This window comes from Benincasa hispida, chromosome 2 (genome assembly GCF_009727055.1).
Source record: "Benincasa hispida cultivar B227 chromosome 2, ASM972705v1, whole genome shotgun sequence".
Classification (NCBI taxonomy): Eukaryota; Viridiplantae; Streptophyta; class Magnoliopsida; order Cucurbitales; family Cucurbitaceae; genus Benincasa; species Benincasa hispida.
In genome coordinates, this window is record NC_052350.1 from 4,782,806 (window position 1) to 4,808,713 (window position 25,908).

At 36.4% G+C, this 25,908-nt stretch overlaps 1 protein-coding gene across 6 annotated transcripts in view; it reads right to left on the reverse strand.

Annotated features, from left to right (window-relative positions):
- Nucleotides 1-5,111: 5,111 nt before the first annotated feature.
- Nucleotides 5,112-25,908, reverse strand: part of LOC120071440 (pre-mRNA-splicing factor ATP-dependent RNA helicase DEAH1) — a 46,324-nt gene continuing 25,527 nt past the window's right edge. For all 6 annotated transcript variants that reach the window (XM_039023732.1, XM_039023728.1, XM_039023731.1 and 3 more), the window contains 11 exons: nucleotides 12,811-12,900; nucleotides 12,386-12,472; nucleotides 9,682-9,797; nucleotides 9,519-9,585; nucleotides 8,343-9,383; nucleotides 7,972-8,034; nucleotides 7,746-7,869; nucleotides 6,502-6,602; nucleotides 6,094-6,156; nucleotides 5,930-6,002; nucleotides 5,112-5,621 (listed from right to left, as the gene is read on the reverse strand). In XM_039023732.1, coding sequence (XP_038879660.1) covers nucleotides 5,557-5,621; nucleotides 5,930-6,002; nucleotides 6,094-6,156; nucleotides 6,502-6,602; nucleotides 7,746-7,869; nucleotides 7,972-8,034; nucleotides 8,343-9,383; nucleotides 9,519-9,585; nucleotides 9,682-9,797; nucleotides 12,386-12,472; nucleotides 12,811-12,900 — 1,890 coding nt within the window. In that variant the 3' untranslated portion in view covers nucleotides 5,112-5,556. The remainder of the gene's footprint in view (nucleotides 5,622-5,929; nucleotides 6,003-6,093; nucleotides 6,157-6,501; nucleotides 6,603-7,745; nucleotides 7,870-7,971; nucleotides 8,035-8,342; nucleotides 9,384-9,518; nucleotides 9,586-9,681; nucleotides 9,798-12,385; nucleotides 12,473-12,810; nucleotides 12,901-25,908) is intronic.

Sequence of the window (25,908 nt, forward strand, 5' to 3'; positions counted from 1 at the left end):
CATATGAGTCAATTTATGAAATAGATGACTGACATCCACTAGCAAGGTGTAAAACGTATTCTACGATATCTGACTGGCACAAAAGACATGAGTCTGCTCATAACACCTAGTGATGACCAGAATGTTGTTGCCTTTTTGGATGCTGATTGGGCGTCCAATGTTGATGATAGAAAATCTGTTGCTGGCTACTATACATTTCTTGGAAACACATAGTGTCTTGGTCGTCAAAGAAGCAAATTGTTGTTGCCCGTTCCAGTATTGGGTCTAAATACCATGCCTTGGCTCATGCCTCTGTTGAAATCAAATGGCTTCAACAACTATTGACTGAAATTGGTGTCCTGTCTCTCCAAAAACTAGTTCTCTGGTGTGACAATATTAGTGCAGGTGCCTTCGCTTCTAATCCGGTGTTCCATACCCGTACCAAACAAATTGAAATAGATGTGCATTTTGTCCTAGATCAAGTTTTAAATGGTGGTCTAGAAATTTGATATAAGGGTGGCCATTCAAACTGCAAAATCGAACTGTTTCTAAAAATCGAACTAAACCGAATCCAATACTCAGTGAAATCGAAAAATGTGGTTTTAGTCCAATTTGAAGAAATTTTGAAACCAAATTAATTCGGTTCGGTTCGGTTTCAATTTCGAAAATCGAATTTGAAATCGAAGCGAATTGTTTTTAACTAATATATATATGTGTGTATATATATTTATATATTTAAAAAAAATAGTAAAATTGAATTTAAAACTACCGAATCAAACCATTTTTAAATTAAAAAAAAAACATAAAATAGAATTTTTAAAAATACCAAAACCTTGAAACCGAACGAACCGGACCGCATATATGCGTTAAATTCGGTTTCACTTATTAGAAAATTCGGTTCAATTTGGTTTGACCACCAAACTGAACCAAATTGAACCATTTCCACCCTTAGTTCGATATATGTTTTCTGCCGATCAAATTGCAGACTGCCTTACAAAGTCATTACCACATTCACAATTCAATTATTTGAGATCCAAACTCGGGGTCACCAGTCTCCCTTCTTGTTTGAGGGGATGTGAGGAAATTAAATGGATAGCACCCCGTGGCAAATGATGACACATCGGCAAGAAATTAGTTTGAAAACAATCTGGTGCAAATATTCAATTTATCTCTTTGATTTTGGTATTGGGTCTGACCTGTTCTCTCCATCTTCCCTATTGGTTATACAATTTTGTCTTTTCTCATTCTAGGACTTTAGCTTGTCCTTTGGTATAAATAGCTATGTATATCATTAAATTTAATGAAGAAGAAATATACAAAAAGAAACCCTAGCGGCTTAATAGTGTCCTTTAGTGTGAAGAAAGGTCTCCATCTTTATTTAAAATTCTGCTTTGAAATCTACATCTTGACTCATACGCACTAATTTCTATAATTATAATAAGCTTCAAATCTTATTTTAGTTTGAATATTGTTTTATTTTGGTCCCTAAACTTTTTAAAAAAATATTATTTTTAGTCCGTATTATTTTAATGATTAGACTCTAGATGTATTAACCAAGATGAAGGTGAAGTAAAATGTCAGCAACCAAAACCCAAAATATTGAACGATCAAAATTTTGAACTGAAAATGTACTTTTCCGCATTGCCACCTTATTCAAAATTGAAACTCTAGATTTGTTAACGTAACTAACTTATTAAAGAGTTATTTGGTAGGCTAGTCATCCAAAAATATAAGTCTCACGTCGTCATTTTATTAATGAGTTAAGAAAATACTTTAAGGGATGAAAACCCTAAGGCACAGCAGAAGCCAAAACATAAAATCCAAACATATTTAAAATTGGCATTTAAAACAGAAAAATTTTACATTGGAATAAAATAGAAAAATAGATTAAGCATGTAATTCAAAAACATAATCATAGGGGAAGAAACCTTACCTTGTAAACCTTTTGATAGTAGAATTTCTCTATTGGGATTGGGCACCACCACTTGGAGTCCTCCTATTATTGTAGGGAAATTGAGGAGATGAGAATTGTGGGATTCTCCTTTTTTTTTCTTTCTTTTGGAATTGGGAGGAAGAGTGAAGACAAAAAATGCAGAGAATTTTGATTATCAATCAATTGTTCTCTATTTTTTTTTTTTTTTTATATAGAGAGAATGGGAGAGAAAGGGTGAAAGTGAGGAGACGTGGGATGTCCCATGTCTCTAGTAAATCCCCTACGTAGAAGTTACATTTTATTTGATTAAGATTAAATAATATTATTTATTTAATTTATTAAATAAAACTATTTATTTAATTTAATTTAATAAAATTATTTATTTAATTTAATTAAATAAATAAAAATAATAACATTTAAATCATATTTAAATGGTTTCCTCTCACATAACCTAGCGTTTTAATGTGCATCTAATACGCATTAATTTTAACATATAGTTTTGATTTAATCAATTTAATTAAATTCAAAATTCAATTAAATTAAATAATTAATTAATTCTCCAATTAAATATCACATATTTAATTTAAATTTCTCATTTGAATCAAATATATTTCTCTCATTTAACCTATAGTTTTAATGTGTATCCAATGCACAGTATTTTTAACCTATAGTTTTAAATATGAATCTTATTCATATTAAATTAATATTTGAACTCCTTTCAAATATTTTGTTCTCTCATTTATTAATTTTGAATCATATCCAAAATTAATAATAAAGTCTAAAATTAAAATTTATATTAAAAATGTATCAACATACATTAAAAAAATTCCCAATTTTGAATTTGAACATTTCAAATTCAATTTAATGACATATTACCTCAATGCCCTTTACAAGTTAGAAAAGGGACCTAATTGACCTACAAATCAGAAGCTCCAACAATATGAGATTAATTGGTTAAACTTATTAACCAAATTAATCAATATTCGTTAACTGTAGGCATACTCCAATAAAGACCCACAGCTACACTCTTCCAACTACAAATATGTTTCTATGTCCATAGATATAGACCAATAACAGCAAGTTAGTCCTTCATGAGTGTTCGTAACACCAACTGAGTCAAATTACCATTTTACCCCTAGGTTACCTGTACATCCTTAAGTACCTAGGCTTCTTTAATGAACAACCTGTTTATGGTCCAACCATTAAACAAAAACTCTTCTCAGGCCAGTGAGAGGGTAAGGCCCTTTGTTCAAGTTCTGGAGACACCACTTAAGGGAACACTCATCTACTTACCCTGAAATCGGGAAGGAATGAAATTCATCTTGTATGATTATGTTCCCAGCTACCTACTCGGTCTTAACCCAAAATGGTAGGCATATTGAGTCGGTGAACTGGTCACTCTCACCCATACAAATCAAAGGACAATCTCTCATGAACAAGAGTTCATAATATACTCAGGAGTAAGAATAAGTTGTCTAGGTCATCCTATTGAAATAGAAACCTAACTAGTCAACGGAGTTACAACTAGAGATTACTATTTCATGGTCCGATCTTATACAAACTCATTGCCCAAGATACCCCCACTCGCGTGTCTCCTACACGAACGTATTGGATCACTGCGTTTGTATCAAATACAAAGTGGGTCGTATCCATATTGTTACCAGAATAAGATACCCAACCTTACCCCTATACTATAGACCCTTTATGTTGTATCTTGAACACTGATCCCTATATGTCCTACATACAGTTCAAGACTCATAAGACAGCCTAGGATGTTAGTTTATTGGATTTTAGGGTTAATAAGACAAAATTAAATAAAATATCAATCACACTTATTGAAAAAAACATTAATAACTATTTATTAATGACGGTCATTTAATTACATTAACTATCTACGAGTTTTAGGGCATATAACTCAACACTATTATTATAAATGACCAAAATAAACACATTTTAAAAGTTCGAGGACTCTAACGAACATTTTAAAAAGTTAAGTTTCCAAAATAAAATCCAGGGACTAAAACAGACATTTTTAAAAGTTTCGAGACCGAACTAGAACATTATTCATAGTTCACAAACCAAAATAAGATTTAAACTTGGTAATAAATTCAAAATATGATTTCCTGTGTGTTCGTTGTAGCGTTCATCGTTCATATTGATCAATTAAAACAAAAATCTTAGGCTGTTTTGAGTAGTTATAACTACAAAATAACTTATTTTCAAAATTAAACAATATGATAAATTAAATTTTGAAGCCCAAAAATAAAATCGAAAATTTAAAATTTCTGAATGTAAATAGTTTACATGTTTGGGTAGTTCAAATTTTGAATTAGATATTACTTGGATTCTTTCCATATTTCGAAGATTTTCCCTTTTCCTTTCCTAAAGGATTTAAAAATGAAATCTAAAACTAAAATCTAAATTTGATTCTGACTTATTTTTTAAGTATAAAAACTCATAAAATCTTAATATTAAGAGTGGAAGCGGCTTAATTCCGCTCGATAAATTGGCAAAATTGGAGCCAGAGCAAATAAACATTTGAGGAAGAATACGTGGAAAACCAACTTTCAAGGTCCCCAACCCACCATTGACAAAATGGAATTGTAATCTCGATGTAACATCGGTTTCAACTAGTTTGGACAATTTCGTCAATTATCTCTAGTATTGCTTGCCTTCCATTGAAGAGTACCATAAACTTCAAAAAGTAGTTGATAAGTCTTCCAATAAATCCTTACTTTAAAGCCGTTAAACTTTCAATATTATGTTCAATCTATTTTTCATTTTTGTGTCCAAGAAATTATTTGAGCAATTCATTATTTTTAAAAATGTAAGAGCTCAGAAAAGAAAATTGAAAGTTTAAAAACCCAATTACATATAAAATTGATTTTGTATCTACTAATTAATTTTATAATTTGTTTGGAATATACTACAGTTACAAAACTAAAACTCAAAGACCAATCTATAATGCTCTCAACTCCAAAGACCTATAAGACATTTTAGACCTGGGATCTGTGGACTAAATACACATTTGAATGTTTATGAACTAGGTAAGATATCATATTTTGCACACATAATCTATTAAATAACTATGCCATAACTCACCAATTCTAAACAAAATTACAACTCTATTGTCATTGACTTATTAAAAGAGGAAATTGTCAAAAAAAAATGTTGAAAGTGAAAATTACAACACTTGCTATGAGATACAATTTGATGAAAGTAAAAAATTATGGCAAAAACTGTCTGAATTCAATTTCAGTTCGTCACAAAATTAGGTCAACACTCTCAAGTAGACATTTGATAGATATTATCGACAAAGAAGAGTTCATAACTTAAGTCAAACTAATAGTGATGATTTTCTCTACTAAAGCTCCCATCAGATACCTTACAAAACTTGCCTAAGTTCCTATTTCTAAATGTACAATTTCTAATTGTGATATCTCTGCCTTATGGGGTTGAACGCATTTAACAATTAAAATTTAGACATGTACAGAAGGATACACACTACAAGTTAGTATGTAAAGCATCTTTTGTGGTGGAGGGGGTTGATAGAAATTCTATTTGAAATCTGCAGCTATAGGTTGATACCGTGCCAGAAAACGTATATCCACTTATCATTTCTCGCAATCGAGTCCTAACTTTCTTCAACTACCTGCTTCTCCAGTCGCACCTGCACGACCTTGTCCACGAGGCATCTTTTTTGAACTCACTATCAAACAAATTATGATACTCTTTAGAAAGTTTGTAAAATAGAAAGGTTTATAGCTCATTAAGTATAAAACATAAAAACTTTCCCACTATTATAATCCAAGAACTATGACATCTACGAGTTCTTGTTCCTTCCAACTTCAAGCTTACATTAGTTTTATTAACTTCAAGCATCAGATTCTGATGTTTATTCAAGAAAGAGGTATTTCAAACATCGCCAGTCATTTTCTGAATAATATATCGCTAAATATTTGCTTGATTTGAAAGATAATCTTATGTCCAGTTTAGAGAGAGAGAAAGGGAGCATACAATCTTCAACATCCTTGAGCTGATAGAAATGTGGAGCAATTTCAACCAACCATTCGGGCTTCAACTCCGTTACCTATAACTCAATTGATAAATAACATATAAGCCGAAATGAAGGAATAAGATGAATTAAAATGGATAATTAGAGGGCAGAAAGTATCACTCACCTGTCTCATATATTCTTTTGAGGTACACACCAATTCATGGTATACAACCCATCTCGGAAGAACCTGAGACGGTGAATCAAAATAATGAAATACCATATAAAAGCATATATATTTTTTTTTTTCACTTTTACAATTCTTCTTTAGGAAACCCATTATTACCAACAATTCCAATAAAAAAACAAAACTAAAAAACGTCTATTAATAATCAATAGTTCATTTTCAATTTAAAATGAAAATGATCCGACACTTTTTGTAGTGATAACAAATAGCTCCTAAAATAAGACCTATGTGTGGACAGAAGAATAATAGGAACTCAAAACCCTGCACTCATTTTAAAACCATAAAGAATCAAGGAACACTCCTAACAGGGAGCAATACATTATTTCAGAGTTGTGGGTAACAGCATACCTGAGCCAACCCTGAGCTAGGATGTATATGAACCGTCTGTGGATGCTTAATTGTCCGATAGGAACCATTCTTTTGTAACTTTGCAGAGTGAGGGAAAAATCCTGAAAAACAATTTTAATAAAAAAGACTGCAGATCCCAATGGAAGAAAAGAAGATTCTTTCAAATTAGTAAACACTAGAATTTTGACAGAACTCCACTTCAACAATATCTAGAAAGACAAGTCATTTCAAACTCCTTAATCGTTGCATCATTCTAGTGAAAAAAATGAATGGTGATGAAGCCTGATGGTTAGGAAATCTCCGTGGCACAACCAGATCAAAGTACATCCTATTCCACACAAGCAAAGTAGATTTATCAATTTCCCGCTATCTTCAAGACTTATTGTAACAGGACTTTAGTCAAGGCAAATACAGACTACACAGCAGCTGCAAGCCAATTGTAAACCCAACTACAGTGCAGTACTGTTCATAACTATACATATTTTGTGTGAATTGGATAGTAACTGATGTAGTAGGATTAGATTAACTTAGGAACTCTCGGTCAAATTCATGATTGATTGGGATTAGAATTAGTTTCCTTGATTGATTATGATTAGAATTAATTTCTTTGGTTTATTAGGATTAGGATTAGTTTTTTCTATTAATTAGAATTAGGATTAGTTTGCTTTTCAATTCTCTAAAAATAGTGTAATTGTCATCTTGCTGATAACTTTTGATTCATAAGAAAGACTTTGATTTTAGTATCGGAGATTTCTCTCATTTTATCTCTTAGGTTACATCAATATCAGTACTGTTAGTGACCGTAACATTACATATTTGAAAACTGCAGCTGCATGTCGTACTTCAAAATTTAAATTGCCAAAAACCCAAACTTCATTGCCAACTCTTCAAGCTGAACAGGTTCCAGGCAAACCCAATTTTGTAACCCCTCAGAATCCCCCTTCTTTTCAGAGTTCATACAAAGATGAAAGATATCTCTATCCCTGTCAAAAGCTGTCAATTAATCCATAGCGTTACTTTTAAGGTTAGGGATTTAATAAGTCTTACAAATTTTCAGCCTGCCGCTGTATAATACAGATTTGTTTAGTCAGCATTCATAACTTAAAAAACCGTTCTATTTAAAGGGGAACCAAACTGTATCAATCATGTACGTCACATTTCATGTTTCACCATAACAGTGAAAAGAACGGCTTTACGGAATTCAGATTACTAACACTGAGGAATAATTTTTTATTTCCACCTACCAGATATTATGGTCTTCTTTATTGCATCCAAGTCATTCAAATTTGAAGTTAATTCGATTTCAACCCTTTCTAAGAGCCCTTCAAGTTGGTCTCTGATATCTCTTGCACGTTTCATACTTCTAACCTAGCAAACACAAAGGACAATATATCAGCTCCACGAACGAGAAATTAACAGATTCATTAAAAAGTAGAAATACATAATGAGCCAAGTGTTAGCTGAACCAACCTGGATGTAATTTTCGTAGCACCATTGCGTAGAGTAATTAGTTTCCCTCCACGAGTTGTAAACCTAAATAATAAATATTAAAATATTAAAAAAATTAACAAAAAGGAAGAATAGCAGTTCCATACTTGCAATTTGGAACTAAAATTTTTAATACCTAACTTATTTAAACCCAAGTTCAAAAAAATATGTCATACAAATGAACGGCTGCCTATGAGAAAAGGCCCAATAGATAACATTTTTTAAAATAATTAACAATTAATAGTGCTATCATTTTGAAAAGTATGAAACTCAATTTCATAACTAGGTAGATTTAAAATGTGAGTTTAAGAATGTAAAAAATATTAGGAAAAAGGTTCTTAGAGAAATGAAACCTTCAGCAGTGCAATGTGATCCCCCACATTCCCAGTGTGAAAATTCATCCGGGCATTGTCAGCATGAACTTGTTTATCCTTCGGACGATAAAAAATAGAATTTCCAATAGAAAGCATAGCTGCAATAGAAATAATCTCATCTGAACACTTGAATTTTTCAGAAGCAACCATCATCTTAGAAAGCATGGGATCAAGAGGAAACTCTGCCATCCGCCTACCCAACTTAGTCAGTTCACCAAGTTTATTTAGAGCACCAAGTGCATAAAGCAATTCCAAAGCTTTTAGCAATGCTTCAGATGGAGGTTGGTCCATAAAATCAAAATTTACCAAGTCATGAATACCAAGGCTCTTAAGTGTAAGCACAACATTAGCGAGATTTGTTCTTTGTATTTCTGGTACTGTATTGTCTTCCATCTCATTATAATAACTATAAGCAGTATACAAACGGAAGCACATTCCAGGGCCCGTTCGTCCAGAACGCCCTGCTCTCTGATTTGCTGATGCTTTAGAGATGGGACTCACTTGCAACGCCTCCATCCCAGTCCTTGGGTTATATGATTTTATTTTAGAAAAACCAGGATCAATGACATATTTTATCCCATCAATCGTCAAGGATGTCTCTGCTATATTAGTTGCTAAGACAACTTTCCTTGCTCCTATGGGTGTCGGTTCAAATATCTTAGCCTGAAGCTCTGTTGGTAAGTTAGCATATATGGGGCAAATAATGAGTTCTGCAATTTTGGTGCCTAGTCCCCGAGTTCTATGTTTCATTATTTCCTCAGCTGCTTCAATCTCTTCTTGACCAGTGAGAAACACCAATATATCTCCTGGGGGCTTTGTGACATGAATCTGAAGTGCAGTCACGATTGCTGCATCTAAATAGTCTGCTTCAGGAGCTTTTGTGAAGTTAATTTCTACAGGATAACGTCTACCAGGAATTTTAAATATTGGAGCCGAATCAAAGTAATCACTGAACTTCTCGGCATCAAGTGTTGCACTTGAAATTAGTAACTTCAAATCAGGTCGAAACCTAGCAATATCCTATTAGGAAAAGAACATAATTGGAAAAAGAGAAAAAAGAACAAAAATAATTGAGCTAACTGAAAGAAACAAGATACAAAGAAATGCAAAATGCGTAAGGCACAAAATAAAGTTGTAGTTGGAGCTTCAACTCACCTTCACTAACCCAAACAGAACATCAGTTGATAATGTTCTTTCATGAGCCTCATCCACCATTATAACACTAAAAAAAGGAATTCAATAATATTGCAAATAGAGTTAGAAAAGAGGCTAATCGACTTGGATTACAAATAAATATCAAATATCCAGTAAGGTGCACCTGTAGCTTGCAAGGTCAGGTTCACCAAGGAATTCTCGTAACAACATCCCATCTGTCATGTACTTTAAAACGGTCTTATCTGACGTACAATCCTCAAAACGTATTGAATAACCAACCTAAAAATATTAGGAAGAGATGACGGATGAGTGCTAAGAGAAATACATTCTGGGAATTCATATGAAGTATAGTTCAATGTAACAAATACCAAGTAATATTCACTAGATACCAATATGAGTGAAACAACATACCAAAGGAGGTTGCATAAATTTGTAATGGAAATTAGTGAATGTAAAGAATGAAAGAGGTGTTTATTTGTAACACCCCAAATTTTGTTAGTAATGTAATTTCAGTAATTTCCTTTAATTGATGGCATCTTTGGAATTTTGGACTTTTAAGTGTAACTGCTGGAATTTAATTATTTAAAGTTGGAAATTTATGTTTGAAATTAATGTCAAGAATTAATTTCATTTTTAAGGTTGTTAATTAAATTCTTTTTGAATTGGAAGTTGTTGGGGAGAAGGATTTAGTAACATAAAATAAAATATAATAGAATAAAATAAAATAAATATTTTGTTTTGTTTTGTTTTATTTTATTATCTTTTTTTATTTATTCTTTCCCTCTCCCACATGTTTCACGCACCAGACCCCCCTCCCCCTGAAACTCTTCTTTTCCATCCTCTTGCCGTGAGCCCTAAACCGCCGTCGAAGCCTCAGGCTCCCTTCTGCAATGCGTCGCTCCGTTGCCGCCAACCGCGAAGCCGATCGTCCACGTCGTCGAACGCCTCGATGTCGGTAGCCTAGTCCGCCGTGCCAAATTGAGAGAGATCCAGTGGTTCGTACGCCCCCACCAGCGTCCATCAGTCGTTCACGCTTGGCGTTCACGGTTGTCGTCTAGCAAGTCGAATTCACCGCCGATCGTTTCGTGCTGCCTCTGTTTGACGAGTCACAGCGCCTCACTGTGCACCAGCCGCCTCTAGCATCCCAGCCTAGCCATCAGCTCGCCATCCGACCGTCGTGTGCCACCGTTCATCCGCTTATGTTCCGATGGCTGCCGCCGACATTTTTGGTTGTTTCTCACTGGGTCTTGAAATTTTTGGGTAAGATCTTTGGATTGTTTTATTTGAGAGGTTTGTTTACCCAATTGGTTTCGGTTAAAATTGTTAATATCTCCTTGGTTTGGACTTTAGATTCAAGATTTGAGACTTTTAGAAGTGTTGCTCATCAAAGTAGAAGCCAATTTTCTTTTGAAGTTTGGTAAGTTTGAAGTAAGTTGTTGGTTGGTTATTTTGAATTAAGATTAATTGTGGAGAATTAAGTTATTAATTTTGGAATTTGTGTATGTTCAGGTAGCCAACAGAATTGGGTTTTGGAATTAAGTTTAGACCAAGCCATAGTTTAGATAAAGTTAAATTGGAGGTCTTTGAATAATTTGGTTATTGGAGTTAGACCCAAAATATTGATTTAAATATTGGATTTATTTTAGGTGTTGCTTGGCTAGAAAAGGATAAGCTTGCTTGGGTTTATTTGGATTTAACTTGAGGTAAGTAATCTTACTACTGGAACTGCCCTAGTGCCCGACAATGATAATTATGATTTATTGAGGATTATTAGTTAGCATGATATTTATCTTTGTCTTCATTTACAGAGGTTTGAAATGACTGGAGCCAAGTATTGACAAATATGATTTACTGAGGGTATATTGTTAGTTTGATGTTTATGTATGCCTTGCTGATATGAAAGTTTAAAAGGCTAGTTGCGTATAGAAATGTTTGAATATATTATTTTTATTGGAGATCCTGCTGAATCTGAGGATGAGATGCATACATATGTTGTAAAGCTATGATGAAGAAATTTATATGTATATTGTAGAATCATGATGATGAGATGTATATGTATGTTATAGAACCATGTTGAGATTGTGATCGTGATTTTTCTGATTAGTTAGAATGTTCGGGATTCACCAGTTTGTGTTTCCTTCGGGATTCACCAGATTGTGTTTCCTTCGAGATTCACCAGAGGTAGTGGGCATATTTAGCTACAGTAGAATAGAACTTAGTTTTTCATGTATGTATGTGTCCCATGAGGACTAGGACAGTTTATATGTTCCACCAGAGGTAGGCATCTAGAGGACATATATGCCTAACCTGACCTTAGTAGTGGGGTTACTTACTGAGTATTTTATACTCATTCTTGCTCATGTTGTTGTTTCAGGTAAAAGTAGAGATGCACGGGCGATGGACAAGCGGAATCGTGATGGAGCCATTGGGACTAGTTTTATGCTTCCGCTCATGAGATTTAAACTTCTTTTCATGTTTTCCTTAGCTTTCAATGTTGATGTTTAAAACTTACTATTAAGAATCGTTTTCAAACTTATTTATTATCATTTATGATTTATGGGTACCCTAATGTTGTTTTTAATATTTGAATTTAACAAAAGTCTTTTGCACTTACCTTATTTATTTAGCATTTATTTCACCATAAAAGAGTGTCGTTTTAAGTTTCATGCATGCATGTATTTAGTAACGACCTAACTTAAGTCCTATGGGTCGGGTCGTTACACTGTTTGTCCCATCTTTAAAACTACAAAATAAATAAGATAAGACAACTACCATGTAAAACAAATCATGTAATAAGATGCACCATAGTATCAAAATAGTTCGTGGAAGGGAGAAAGGATTTAGGCTTCCAGTCAAGGCAACATCACCTCATGACCAAGCTTGACACCCAGTTCTTGAGATACCCGAGCAGCAATGCTCATAGCAGCAACTCGACGTGGTTGCGTGCATCCAACCTTAAGAAGATGGCATGAAAATGAATTTTACATATCAGGGAAACAAAAAGATTCTGACAAGTCATTCAGTTGATGACTAATTACAAGCACATCCATTATTTTTTGCTCACTACAATTGCAACCAACTCCTTAATCAAAACTAGAAGAGGAAGTACAAATCCAGAATCTCCAATATAAAGCTTTTTTTTTTTTTTATGAAAAAGAAGCCAATATGAAGCATTTTTTGTTCAACCAATAAGAGAATAATGTAAGAATTCCTACAAATGTTTATCCAAAAACTCCAAGCTCCACTAAGCGCAACAAACAAAAGTCAATTTGGTAAGAATAGAAGGTCATACTTTTCCTCGCTTTGTGTACCCAGCTTCATGAAGATATTGAGGAATCTGTGTGGTCTTTCCAGAACCAGTTTCACCAACAATTACAAGAACCTATAAAAGGAAAACATCAAGGGTTACAATAAAATTCCGTGCATGTATGCAGAAATTAGTCTAAAGACAACCAGATATTCGAAGGTGGCTAAAAATTTCAGTTCCTAGTCTGGTCCTTAATGCCTAGTAAGTTCGGAAACAGTAAAAAGAAATAAAAAGAAAAAATGGCAACAATGATGTGCACCAAATCTAATGTGCATCCTTAGCAACAAACAAGTGAAGATTTTGTGTTAGGTATCTGATTCCTACACTCAGCAAACCGAACAAGGATAGAACAAGAACAGAGCAAGAGCTCTGATTACAGTTTATTGAAATAGAGAAAATGAGCAGAAAAACCAGTACAAGTAAAGAAACAGCAAGACAATAAGAAATCTCCTCACATTAATCCAAGAAGATGAACAAAAGGAAATGAAAATAAATGCAGGTACCCAGCCTATTCGAGAGGGCCGGCGATCTCTCCTTCAAAAGCTACCACAGCTTTTCATCCTCAAAATAGGTTCCCCCTTGTCTTCCTTCTGCTCTGGTTTTATAGCGCCTCAGTGGTCCCCTTCCACTTCTCGCTCCCTCCTTACGGTTATTTCACTCCCAATTATTCCTTCCCTCTCTCCATACGGTTCTAGCCCTTTCACAAATTTTTTTTTTGAACAAGAAGCAACCCACTTCATTAAGATAATGAAAGATGTTACAAGTATATGAAAGGAAACAAACACTAGAAAACAAAACTAATCAAAAAGGATCAGCAAATGCACCAGGACATCTCAACTAGGTTGACACCTCTATAGCATTCTCATCATCTCCTAAAATGTAGAACAGAAATTCAATAGCTGAGTACAAATCTTACTAGACCTTGCCTAATTAAGGCATACACCAAAATGATAATCTGAAAAATAAAAGATGCCAACAACTAGGCAGTTACAATATCAAGAAAGTGGGAAGATGAAGGTGTTCCAATTGAGACTGATGTCTTGAATGGAGAAATCTTTAAAAGCTTTGGAGAGAGAGCACCAAGAGGAGGCATTGATAAGAGCGATATCGAATTTAAAGGAGCAAATAGATGCTTTGTCTTGAAATACTCTTTGATTCCTTTCGAACCATAGTTCTGATAACAAAGCTTTGACTGCATTGACCTAAAGTAATCTTGGCTTCTTCTTCAATTTTGGACCGATTAAAAATTGTAGCACATTTGCCTTAAAATCATTGTCTAGACCCAGCTGACATTGAAGCAATTAAATAAACGTATCCAACAGTTTTCTGCAAAAACACATTGGAAGAACAAGTGAGAGAGATTCTGAGTTTATCCAACAAAGAGAGCAAACCTATGGAGAAATATAGTGAGTAGGCAGCTTCCTTTGAAGAATACCTGCACTGTTAAGCAAGCCATTCAGAATGATCCAAATCAGTATATTAACCCTTCTAGGACTCTTGGACTTCCATAACGCTGATTCTAATTGTGGTCCAATTGGGGAGGAGAAGGATAGATACTTTACAAGAGACTTGGCTGAAAAAATCTCACTTGGTTCTAAAGTCCACCTTCTTTTATCGAGGAGCGAATTAAGTTTAGAGTGGGAAAGCTTTTCAATCAGGAGCTGGAAGTTTTCTGCCTCTTCATCCTTTAGCAGTCTTCTAAAGTAGAAAAACCAAGAAGTTGATGTCTCATCCCAATAGTCTTGTAATGAGCCTTCGGGCTTGGTGGAGATGGAGAAAAGACTAGGAAATGAGTCTTTTAAAGGAACAATTTCCAACCAAGGGTCACGCCAAAAACCTACCCTTTCACCATTACCTACTTTGAAGGCTGCCAAGGATTCTACTTTTAGCCAAGATCTTGAGATGTTGATCCAAGGACTTCTAAGGCTGCTGGTAGTTTTACCATTAGTGTGCCAACCAAACTTAGTTTTTCCATGGATGTTTGTAATTATTTTCCTCCAAAGGGAATTTTCCTCATTGATGAACCTCCACCCCCATTTTGCTAGAAGGCTTTGGTTTCTGAGTTTCAAACCACCAATACCAAGACCACCATCTTCTTGAAAACGAGAAACAAGGTCCCATTTTACTAAATGATTTATTTTACTTCCAGAATGCTCTTCCCATAAAAAATTTCTCAACAGTCTTTCTAAAATTCGAACCGCCTTTTCTGGCATCAAGAAAAGTGACATATAGTAAATTGGGATATGAGAAAGAACCGACTTACAAAGGGTGGAGCAACCTCCTCTAGAAAGATTGTATCTCTTCCATTTGTCCAATTTACTTTGAATTTTATCAATTACTGGTTGCCAAAAAGCCAATTGTTTAGGATAGCCACCTAATGGAAGACCGAGGGACATGAATGGAAGAGAGACAGCCTTGCAATTCAGAATGGCAGCTTCTGATTGTAGCTTAATGTGGTCAATATTGATGCCGCTTATAGCTGATTTTTCCCAATTAATCTTCAACCCAGAACACCACTCAAAGAGTTCAATTATTTTCTTTAGGTTTCTAAGCTTTTTCTTGTCATCTTGGCAGAAAATTAATGTATCATCTGCAAATTGCAATAGAGGAACATGAATTCTATCTTTGCCCACTATAAAGCCTTCAAACTTACCTTTCTCATGAAGCTGGGACAGTAATGCACATAGGACTTCACTGACTAATAGAAAAAGGAAGGGAGAAAGAGGGTCATCTTGCCTTATCCCTCTTGAGGCTTGGATTCTATCACGAGGTCTTCCATTTATAAAAATTGAGAATTTTGTGTTAGAAATACAACCCATCATCCACATTATCCATCTTAAATCAAAATTCTTTTCAACAAGGATCTTTTCAAGAAATTCCCAATCAACACGATCAAAGGCTTTTTCTAGATCAAGTTTTAAAATCCACCCTCTTTTCCTCTTGGAATGATAATCTTCAACCACTTCATTTGCTATGAGGATTGGGTCTAATATTTGCCTTACTTCAATGAAAGCACTTTGTGAAGCCTCTATTATACTTGGCATTACCTTTTTTAGCCTCTCCGCTAGTACTTTAGCTACTACTTTATAAGTCAAAGTAGCTAAGCTTATTGGTCTGAAATCACATACTCGAACAGCATTTTTTTTTTTTTTTTGAAAAGGAAACAAATCTCTTTATTCATTAAGAAAATGAAGTGAGACTAATGCTCAATTTACAAGGAAGTCATAAGGATCCGCAGGTGCACCCGGGCATCTCAACTAGGTTGACACCCCCTTAGCACCACTCATCACATCCTAACACTAGAAAAGCCTTTAAATTAAGCAATACAAAGGGATACAATACTAATAATGAGAGAGAGAGAACCAACTGGAAAATTATAACAAAGAGAGAACTAAAAAACGAAGCAATGTGAACTTCAGAAAGCTGGAGAAAGGAATGAATGCCAATTTAGACTGATTTCCTGACTAGAGTATGTTGCAAAGGAGCTTAAAAGGGAGCACCAAAGAGAGGCTTTCAGCTTTGCAGCTTCATATCTTGAGAACCATGGGGTTTCCTTGTCTTGGAAGACTCTTTGATTCCGCTCAAACCACAATTCAGCTAGTACAGCCTTTACAGCATTGACCCACCGAATTTGATGTGTTTTCTTGAGAACCGGCCCTATCAACAACTATTGCACATTTAGGCTAAAATCTGCTCCGAAGGTCCAGCACAAATTAAAGATATTGAAGAGCGAAAACCAACAGCTTTGTGCATTAAAACAGTCGATAAAAAGGTGTTGTAGGTCTTCCCCATTCTTTTTACACAAAGCACATATATTGGGGGAGATGTAGTGGGAGACAAGCTTCTTTTGCAGCACACTTGAGCAGTTTAGGGATCCAAAAACCATTATCCAAAGGACTATATTTATTATCCTTGGACTTTTTGATTTCTAGAGAGCTTCATATAGTAGAGGATCAATTCGGGGGGCTTTGCGAAGATAGTTGGTTAAGGATTTAACCGAGAAAGCTCCATTGGGTTCCAAAGACCAAACCTTTGAGTCAGGGCGTTCTTGCATCTTTAGAAATGAGGCTTAACAAATCTTGAAATTCAATAATCTCTTCATCTTTTAAATGCCTTCTAAAAGAGATGCTCCAAGAGGTAGTGCTGTGATCCCAATGCTCCCTCACAGAACCGTTTGATTGAGTGGCCAATCTAAATAATCTGGAGAATCTGGATGAAAGGGGGAGATTGCCAAGCCAAACATCTAACCAAAAAGAAATTTTAAGACCATTGCCTAAAACAAACACCGACAGATTTTTCAACCAAGCCCTTGAAATGTTGATCCATGGGCTTCTAAGGCTGCTCATGCCTTACCAGATGTGTGACCCCCGAAAATGCTACTGCCATGTATGCTTTTGACCACTCTGCACCAAAGGGAAGAGCTTTCATGTTGGAATCTCCAGCCCCACTTTGCTAAAAGAGCCAGATTTTTCTCTTTCAAGCCTCCCAAACCAAGGCCACCTTCTTCATGAGATTTAGCCACAAGCTCCCATTTGGCTAAATGATTTAGTTTACCCCCTTTGTGGCCTTCCCAAAAAGAAATTCCTCAATATTTTTTCTAAGATGTACAACACTTTTTTTGGAATCAAGAAGGAAGACATATAGTAAGTGGGGAGGTTCGAGAGTACTGACTTACAAAGGGTTGCTCTTCCTCCTCTTGAAATATTGTATCTTCTCCATTTATCAAGAGTGCCTTGAAGTTTATCAATAACAGGCTGCCAGAAATCTATCTTTTTCGGGTAGCCTCCCAATGGAAGTCCTAAATAGAGGAGGAGTTGCTCGGCTTTACAATTGAACTTTGCTGCCCACTTATTCAGCATGTCAAGGCCTATATTTATACCAAAAAGAGATGATTTCTCCCAATTAATTTTCTGGCCAGAACACCATTAAAAAAGGTCAAGAGTGGCCCGAAAAGACTCTAGCATAGCTTCATCATATTTGTAAAAGATAAGGGTGTCATCGGCAAATTGCAAAATTGAAACATGGACTTTATCCTTCCCTACCAAAAAGCCTTCAAAGCAATCTTTCTCATGTAACCGGTTGATTAAGGCATTTAAAACTTCTCCCACAAGGATGAAGAGGAAAGGAGAAAGGGGATCTCCTTGCCTGATTCCTCTAGTTGCAACTATCCTTCCACGAGGCCTTCCATTGATAAAGATGGAGAACTTTGGATTGGTGATGCAGCCCAAAATCCAAGAGATCCATTTTGAGCTGAAATTCTTCCCAAGTAGGACTTTTTCAAGGAAGGACCAGTCCACTCTATCAAAGGCTTTCTCCAAATCAAACTTTAGAAGCCAACCTTTCTTCCCTTTCGATCTATAGTCCTCAACTGCTTCATTTGCAATTAGGATGGGGTCTAGGATCTGTCTTCCCTCAATAAAGGCACTTTGAGTAGAGGCTACTATGCTTGGCATGAGATTTTACCTTCACTGCATCGGACTTTTTTGGAATTAGGCAAATAAAGTTCTCTTTAATACACGAATTGAGTTTACCGTTGCTGTAGAAATCATCAAACATTTTTATAAGGTTGTCTTTCAGAAGATGCCAAAATGGATGAAGAATTCTGGTGTGAAGCCATCCGGCCCTGGTGCTTATTTCTTCCTAACCCTTTCACTGCTAGCTTGATTTCTAAAGCAGAAAAACTTACTACCAGCTGCTCATTTTGACTTCTTGAGACTCTAGACCAGTCAAGGTTGAGGAGAATGGCTCGAGGACCATTACTTTTTTAGTACAATGAGGAGTAAAAGCCCAAAATGATATCTTCAATATCCCAGGTAGATTTGGTTGGAAGGTCTTGTTCATTAAGCAATTCTGCAATCAAATTTTTTCTTTTTCTAGCAGATAGGAATCTATGGAAGAAAGAGATGTTCTCGTCCCCTTCTTTTAACCATTTTAACTTGCATTTTTGAATTAGGCTTCTTTCTTCCAGTTGGTATAAGGCCAGGAGGTCTGCTTTCAAGGAGTAGGTTGCTTCATCACCACTGATCCGAGAAGATACATCCACTGTCAGTGAGTCTTTTCTTTGAAGTTCTTTTAGTAAGCTTTCCTCTTTCATCTTCATCTCTTTCCCATAATCATGAAACCATTTCTTAAGAACTGATTTTGTTTCTCTTAAGTTTGTGGAGAGAGTAAATCCTACCCACTTATGAATTTCCTTCTTTTTTAGAGATTTTTCAATCAATTTACAGCAATCCTTATTACTCAACCAGCTGTTACAAAAACGAAACAGTGAGGACCCCCACTCAAATGCTCCTGCTTCTAAAGTAAGAGGAAAGTGGTCTGACATGGTTCTAGCTTGTCTTGCAACCCTTGAATTATCAAAAACTTCTTCCCATGTGCTTGATACAAGAAAACAGTCTAGGAGAGATTTGGAAGCACCATTTCCTTCCCTAGACCAAGTGAATTGGCCATTTGAGAGTGGAATTTCCAGCAGATTGTTTAGCCTGATGAACTTATTGAAGTTATTCATATCCCTCGTTGCTCTACCTTTTGGGAATCTCTCATGCCTTCTTCGAATGCTATTGAAATCCCCACCAATACACCACGGATCATCAAATTTCTCTGCTAGGGAGGATAATTCTGCTCACATTCTTCTCCTTTCTCGGTAATCACAATGGCCATAGACATTTGTAATCCAGCAAATCTTTTTGTTTATTGTTTGACACTTGATTGAAGGAGAGAATTCATCTTTTGAACTGCAGGAAACTAGAATTTTTCTTTCATCCCACATTGTGAGTAAACCTCCCGATTTTCCTTTAGCTTCCACCAAGGCCCAACCTACCTCTTTTGAGCTCCAAAGGCTTTTGATAAAGGAGCCCTCAATTCTATCTTTTTTTGTTTCTTGAATAAGGACGTATCTGAATTGACTTTTTTCAAAAATCTTTTCAGAAGCAATCTTTTTGAGGAATCCCCTAAGCCTCTTGTGTTCCAAGTAACAATCTTCATTAAGGACCACCGAGGATTCTTTAGCACTTCCCCTTCGATCAGGCCAAGATGAATTCACACTCTTTTATGATGGAATGTAGGGTCTGTGGGACAACTAACAAATTTAGAGGGGGGGTGGGGAAAATGTTTTCACTAACCTGTGTAGGTTCGTCTGAGTGAAGGAAGAGCTGACTCAGGGAGAAATCCATGCCTTCTTGGTAATCTTCGAGTTCTTTGTTGTATTCAACATCATTAATGTCCGGCTCCTCACTACTCACACTAGCCAACAAGTCATCATCTGATTCTTGGGAGAATGGAGAAGGAGAAATAAACTTGTTACAGCCGAGAACTTGACTTTTTGGAGAGGATTTACCACTTCGGGTGCAGTGTAGAAAAGGTAGGATCTCCCTACCTGGGCCCGAAGATTAAGGATTAGCTTGGAGGTTAGCACAACTTACTTCAAGAATATCCAGGTTGGAGATGGCTGATCAAGGGTTTTGAAAGGATATGTGCTTTCTGATGAAATGTCTGGGAAAAGGCCGCAGCCCAAACGACTTCTTTTTTGCAGTATTGAAAGGCTTTAATGGCTTATTCCTTTTCAACTTTTGGATCCGTCTGTGGGAGAATGGGTTAGAGACCGAGGTCTCCGGCTTCTTCGTGAGAGAAACTTGAGCAACAAACTTCTCAAAATTGGTTGGAGACGAAACTACTTTCTGAAGAGAAAGAACCAGACCGATATTACTGATTTTTTCCAAATCATTTTTGGCGCCTTTTTGAGGGGAAGTTGAAGGGTCACGACCCTCTGTCTTTTTTTCAATAATTAAATCCTTTTCCTCTACAAGCGGCTCTGAAGATAGCAGCTTGGGAAGATCAACCGACTGAGGGCTGAGGCAGGATCGGAGGGGCGGCTCAGAAGACGAACGGCCTCTTGACTTCTTGGCCTTGGATTTAATCTCTCTCTTCTTGTTTTCTTTATTATCCACAAAGACTCCTGGGCTTCTAGAGAACTTAATGTTGCGGTTGGAGGAAAGGAGGAAATTGAAGTTTGAATTTACTGGATCACAATAAATGCCTTCATCACATTTAACTTCATTTAGTCGAATTAGATCAATGGGATTTGTAAAGTCAAATTCAAATAATTCACCCCTGACCTAGGAAGGTTGGATGACGAAATATCACCGAAATTCAAGTAGATGGAGCCTCTTTTTTCATTTGAAACTCCTATTGTTGCTGGGATAAAACCACAAAGATTCTCCTTTACTTTAATTTTGGCCTCCGAGACATTGATCAAATTAAGTGTTTCCATTGCTATGCTTTCTAACCCACCAAAGTATTTCCCGATCGCCTCAAAGGTTTGCTTGCACTAGTAGTCAAGGGGTAAGTTCTTGATAGAGATCCAGTCCCCATAACCCCTGACATAAGCTGGTCTGCCATGGATGGAGTTGTTCCATCTTTCGAATTTCAGGTGGAAGGAGCCGAATTTCTGCCACTTGCCTGAGATATTAATCAGTTCATCTAAGGAGTCTTGTTCCATTGTTACCAAAGCATTTTCTGCAAATAAAGGATTGATAATAACATTAGATTGGAAGTGATCTTTGAGTGTTTTACAAATATCAAGCCAATTATCGAACTCAAATAGACGTGAGACAATCCATAGGTTGGAAAAGTCAGGTTGGAGCACATCAGCATGCTTGATAACCCATTGGTGATGCCTATTTTGTTTTTTGACCAACGAAACAGGGGAGACAGGGGAACTCGGGTTCCTTGAGGAAATCTGTGGCTGAAGAGAGGTACTCAATGGTGGCTTGTCAACTTTTGAAGGGGGGAGTTTATTCTCAGAAGAAAACGAGTTTGGTAAGGGATCCTTGAGGCAACTGCTGACCATATCATTGAATTCTTGCCAGTCGGAGGTGCCATCCCCAAAAGGAGCATCCTTTTTCTTTTGAATTAGGCTGATGAAGTTTTCCTTTATACATGAATTCAACTTCCCATTGTTATAGAAATCTTAAGAGTTCTAGGAATTTATCCTTGAAAAAATCCCAGAATTTGAGGAATTTAGCAGTAAAACCATCCGGTCCAGGGGCCTTATTTTTGCCCAATAAGTTTAAGGCAGATCTGATTTTGACTATAGAAAATCCTGCTGTCAGCTTTGCATTGTAGAGACTTTGGACCATTTGAAGTTGATAGGAACTGTTCTTTGGCCTGGAGACTTGGTGTACAACGTGGAGTAGAAGTCTAAAATTAGGTCTTCAATCTCCTTGAAAGAGTTGGTTGCTACTCCTTGGTCATTTATGAGTTCGAAGATAAGATTCTTTCTTTTTTTTGCATCCAGAAATCTGTTGAAAAATTTTGTATTCTCATCCCCTAAGCTTAGCCAACTAAGCTTGCTTTTTTGCCTTAGATTTCTTTCATCAATTCCATAGAGGGAAAATAATTCAGCTATCAAAGAATTTCTCATACTCCTTTCTGTTTCCGTTAACCCATGAGCTTCTACTTGCTGATCAATCTTATCTATTTCTCTTAGTAACACTTCCTCTCTTGATTTCCTTGTTGTTTCAAAATCTAAATGCCAAGCTTTAAGAGTTGTCTTGACTTTTCTTAGCTTAATAGAGATGACAAAGCCGGCCCAACCTTGCTGAAGTCCCATTGATAATGTGTCTTTAATAATTTTTCAGCTTTCTACTATAGATAACCAACTGCTACAAAATTTGAAAGGAGATGGCCCCCATTCGAATGATCTGGCTTCAAGAAGAATTAGGAAGTGATCTGAACATAATCGTGCCAATCTTACTACTCTGGTATTTGCAAAGGTATCATCCCAACTATTAGAGACCAGAAATCTGTCGAGAAGTGAAGAAGAAGCTGCAGGACCTTCTCTTGACCAAGTAAATTGGCCATTACCAAGGGAGATTTTCATTAATTTTGCTGAATCAATGAATTTGTTGAACTTTTTCATCCCTTTTGTTATTCTCCCTGTTGGAACCCTTTCTTAAATCCTTCTTGTGATGTTGAAATCTCCTCCAATACACCAAGACTCGCAACAATATCCTGAAAGTGAATATAATTCCGGCCAAATATGATTTCTTTCTTTGTAATCCGTGGGACCATATACATTCGTGACCCAACTTGTTTTCTTGCATAATGTAATGCACTTAACTGATAATAAATGACCACCCTTAAGAACTTCTATAACTGAGATTTTGCTTTCATCCCACATGGTTAATAAGCCCCCTGATCTGCCTTGCGCTTCCACAAACTCCCACCCTATGTCTTTGGAACTCCAAAGTTCTTTTATAATTCTGATATCAAAAGAATCCTTTTTAGTTTCTTGGATAATGACCAAATTCGGGTTGGTTTTTCTTATGCTTCTTCTTACTGCTAGTCTTTTGGAGGCATCACCCAGGCCTCTTATATTCCATGATATGATTTTCATGATGTATTCTTGGGATTATCCCAAGATCAAACCATAGTCTTCTACCAACAAGATCAAATTACTGGGAATATCTTCTTTGTCAATAGGCTTAATGGAAGATCTGATGTTACTAACCGTTTTAAGTTTTTCTTCAGGTTGAAACAGGCAGTGCAAATCTTGTTGTTGCTCATAATCAAGGTAATCCTCTTCTTGGAGGAATTCAGGGGCTATACTGCCACCCTCATCACTGCTAATGCTGAGCAGAGAGTCTTCATCGGAGTCATAGTTTTTGATATCTACTGGAGGAGGGCTAGATATGCCTCGCATAAAAGCCACATGTGAGTCTCCAACTTTGAAGTCTTGGAATGAGGAGGAGCAAGGATGAGGGGGAGAAGGGACTGACCTGATGATAGGGCCAGAGGGTAATTGCACATTAATACAACGATTCTCCGATATGTCTACATTTAACATGGAAGTCCAACCATTTTGGAATGAGGTTTTCTTTCTTATAAAATGCTTTCGAAAAGGTTTTAGAATGGAGGCCTTGCTTGTATTTTTTGGAATAATACCGGATAAAGATGTGGGGGATATTTTGGCGCCTGAAGGGTCTTTTGGAAGTAATAATTCGGGGATGTGGAGAGGGGGGGCTGAAAGAGACTCTTGGACTTCTTTATTAAAAGGCATTGCGTCTGTCGCCTTGGGGACCAAAAACTCGGTGCACGAAGGGGCTGCTGTAGGCGGTTGAACTTCCTGTCTAACCATTGTTAATAAATCTCCACTATTGAATTTTTTGGACTGTTGGACTTCCTCTGAATAAATTGATTTTTTGGATTGTAGGTGTTCCTTTGAATATTTGATGTCAACCGAGTTTTCAAAAGAAGAAATTAAAGGTGCGGTTGGTGGGATAACCGAATCCAAACCTGTTGGACTTCCACTAGGGTGAGTTTGAATTTCTATTGGTTCTCTCCTTATTAAACATACCTCCTTCTCTCTTCTTAATGACATCTCTACTTTCTCTCTCTTTCTGTTCACACCAAACCGGTTAGGGACTTGAACGGTTTCTGATTGATCTTCACAAGAGTTTACTTCCAGTGGATTGACTCCTATTCCAACCATCTGAAAAGCCCCCGGAGCCGCCTCTTCTGTTAGAGAAGTCCCCTGAATCTCCATTTCCGATGGACTAATAGTTTTATCCTCCGTTTGGGACAATAAAGACCTTGAAAACAGGGGATTTCTAGAGAAATTCAACTGATTAACGACTGTTTTATGAAAGGACCATTCTTCAAACTCATTTGTATTAATTAACCCTTCATCAATCAAAACTTGATTAAAACGAGCCATGTCTACCGGATTTGAGAGGTCATTTTCATTAAAAATCTTCTTGGCCTTCTCTGAAGGGTCTAGGAACTCAATATCACCAAAATGTAGAAATATGCTTCCCCTGTTTTCATCTGAAACTTCTAAAGTTGCTGGCACAAACCCACATAAATCCTTCTTTACTTGAATTCTAGCTTTTGCCACATTTAGGAGATTAAAAGTTTCTATAGCAATGGCTTCTAATCCTCCAAAATATGAATCTATTGCTTCGAAAATTTGCTTGCGCCAAAACTCTAGTGGCAGATTTTTAATTGAGATCCAGCCTCCATAACCTTTAATTGACCTTGGGCAGCTGTGTAAAGTAATGTTCCACCTTTCAAATTTTAGATGATGATGTCCAATCCTTTGCCACACTCCAGGTTGTTCAATCAAGTCTTCCAATTCCCCCTTTTCCAACTTTATTAAGGCTGATTCTGCTGAGAGAGGATTAATGATAACTTTAGAATTTGACCATAGCTTTACTTCCTTTGAGACTTCCGACCAATTATTGAATTTGCAAAACCTACTGACTACTCATAAATTGCTGAAATCTTCCTTGAGAACATCTTGGTTTTTTTTAACCCAAAATTTGGTTTTTCTTTGTTTTTTAGTGATCTGAGGGGGCAGGGGATTCTGTTTTGCTGGAAAAGCTGACTTAACCAAGGATTTTCTTCCCCTTACTATGTCTACAAAGGTGTCTAGGACCTTTAGAGGATTTTTGCCGCCTGAACAGCTTCAATTAAAGACAATGCACTACTTAACATGTTATAGAAAGAATGTCAACATGAGTTAAGGAATCCTGATGGAACCTATCATCCTCCAGACGCAGGCCAAACGACACATCTTAATAACCATTTTGAGTAGACTCTGATCTTTGATATCTTTGTTACCCCGAAGGCATCTTGACCACTTTTGACAATAAAGCTGGAGGTTGGAAGCTTCAAAAGGACTGAGATGTTTTCCACGAATCAAAGTAGCTGCGATTCTGCCAAGAAAAGTTGCTTCTTGGCTTCCACGTCTTCTATGATGAAAGAACCTTCTTGGAGGTGGGCACAGAAATGGCTGTCATTAATCCTACAGCTTACTTCAACAGCTGAACTAGTCTTGGAAGGAAGGGCTGGGGGGAGGGCCATGAGGACCGGGTGTGAAAAGATACAAGTGAAGAAGGAAGAGGACGGTGAAGAATTTAATCGGAGCCTGATCGGAGGGAAGGAGAGCACGACACTAGGACGGATGAGGAAGCCAGGGAGAGGAGAGAGCATTTAACAGTTACCCTAATCCCCTACAGATCAAATCCCATAGCCAAAATCAAATTGCTCTTATATCAAATTGATAGAACCGAATTATTCTAC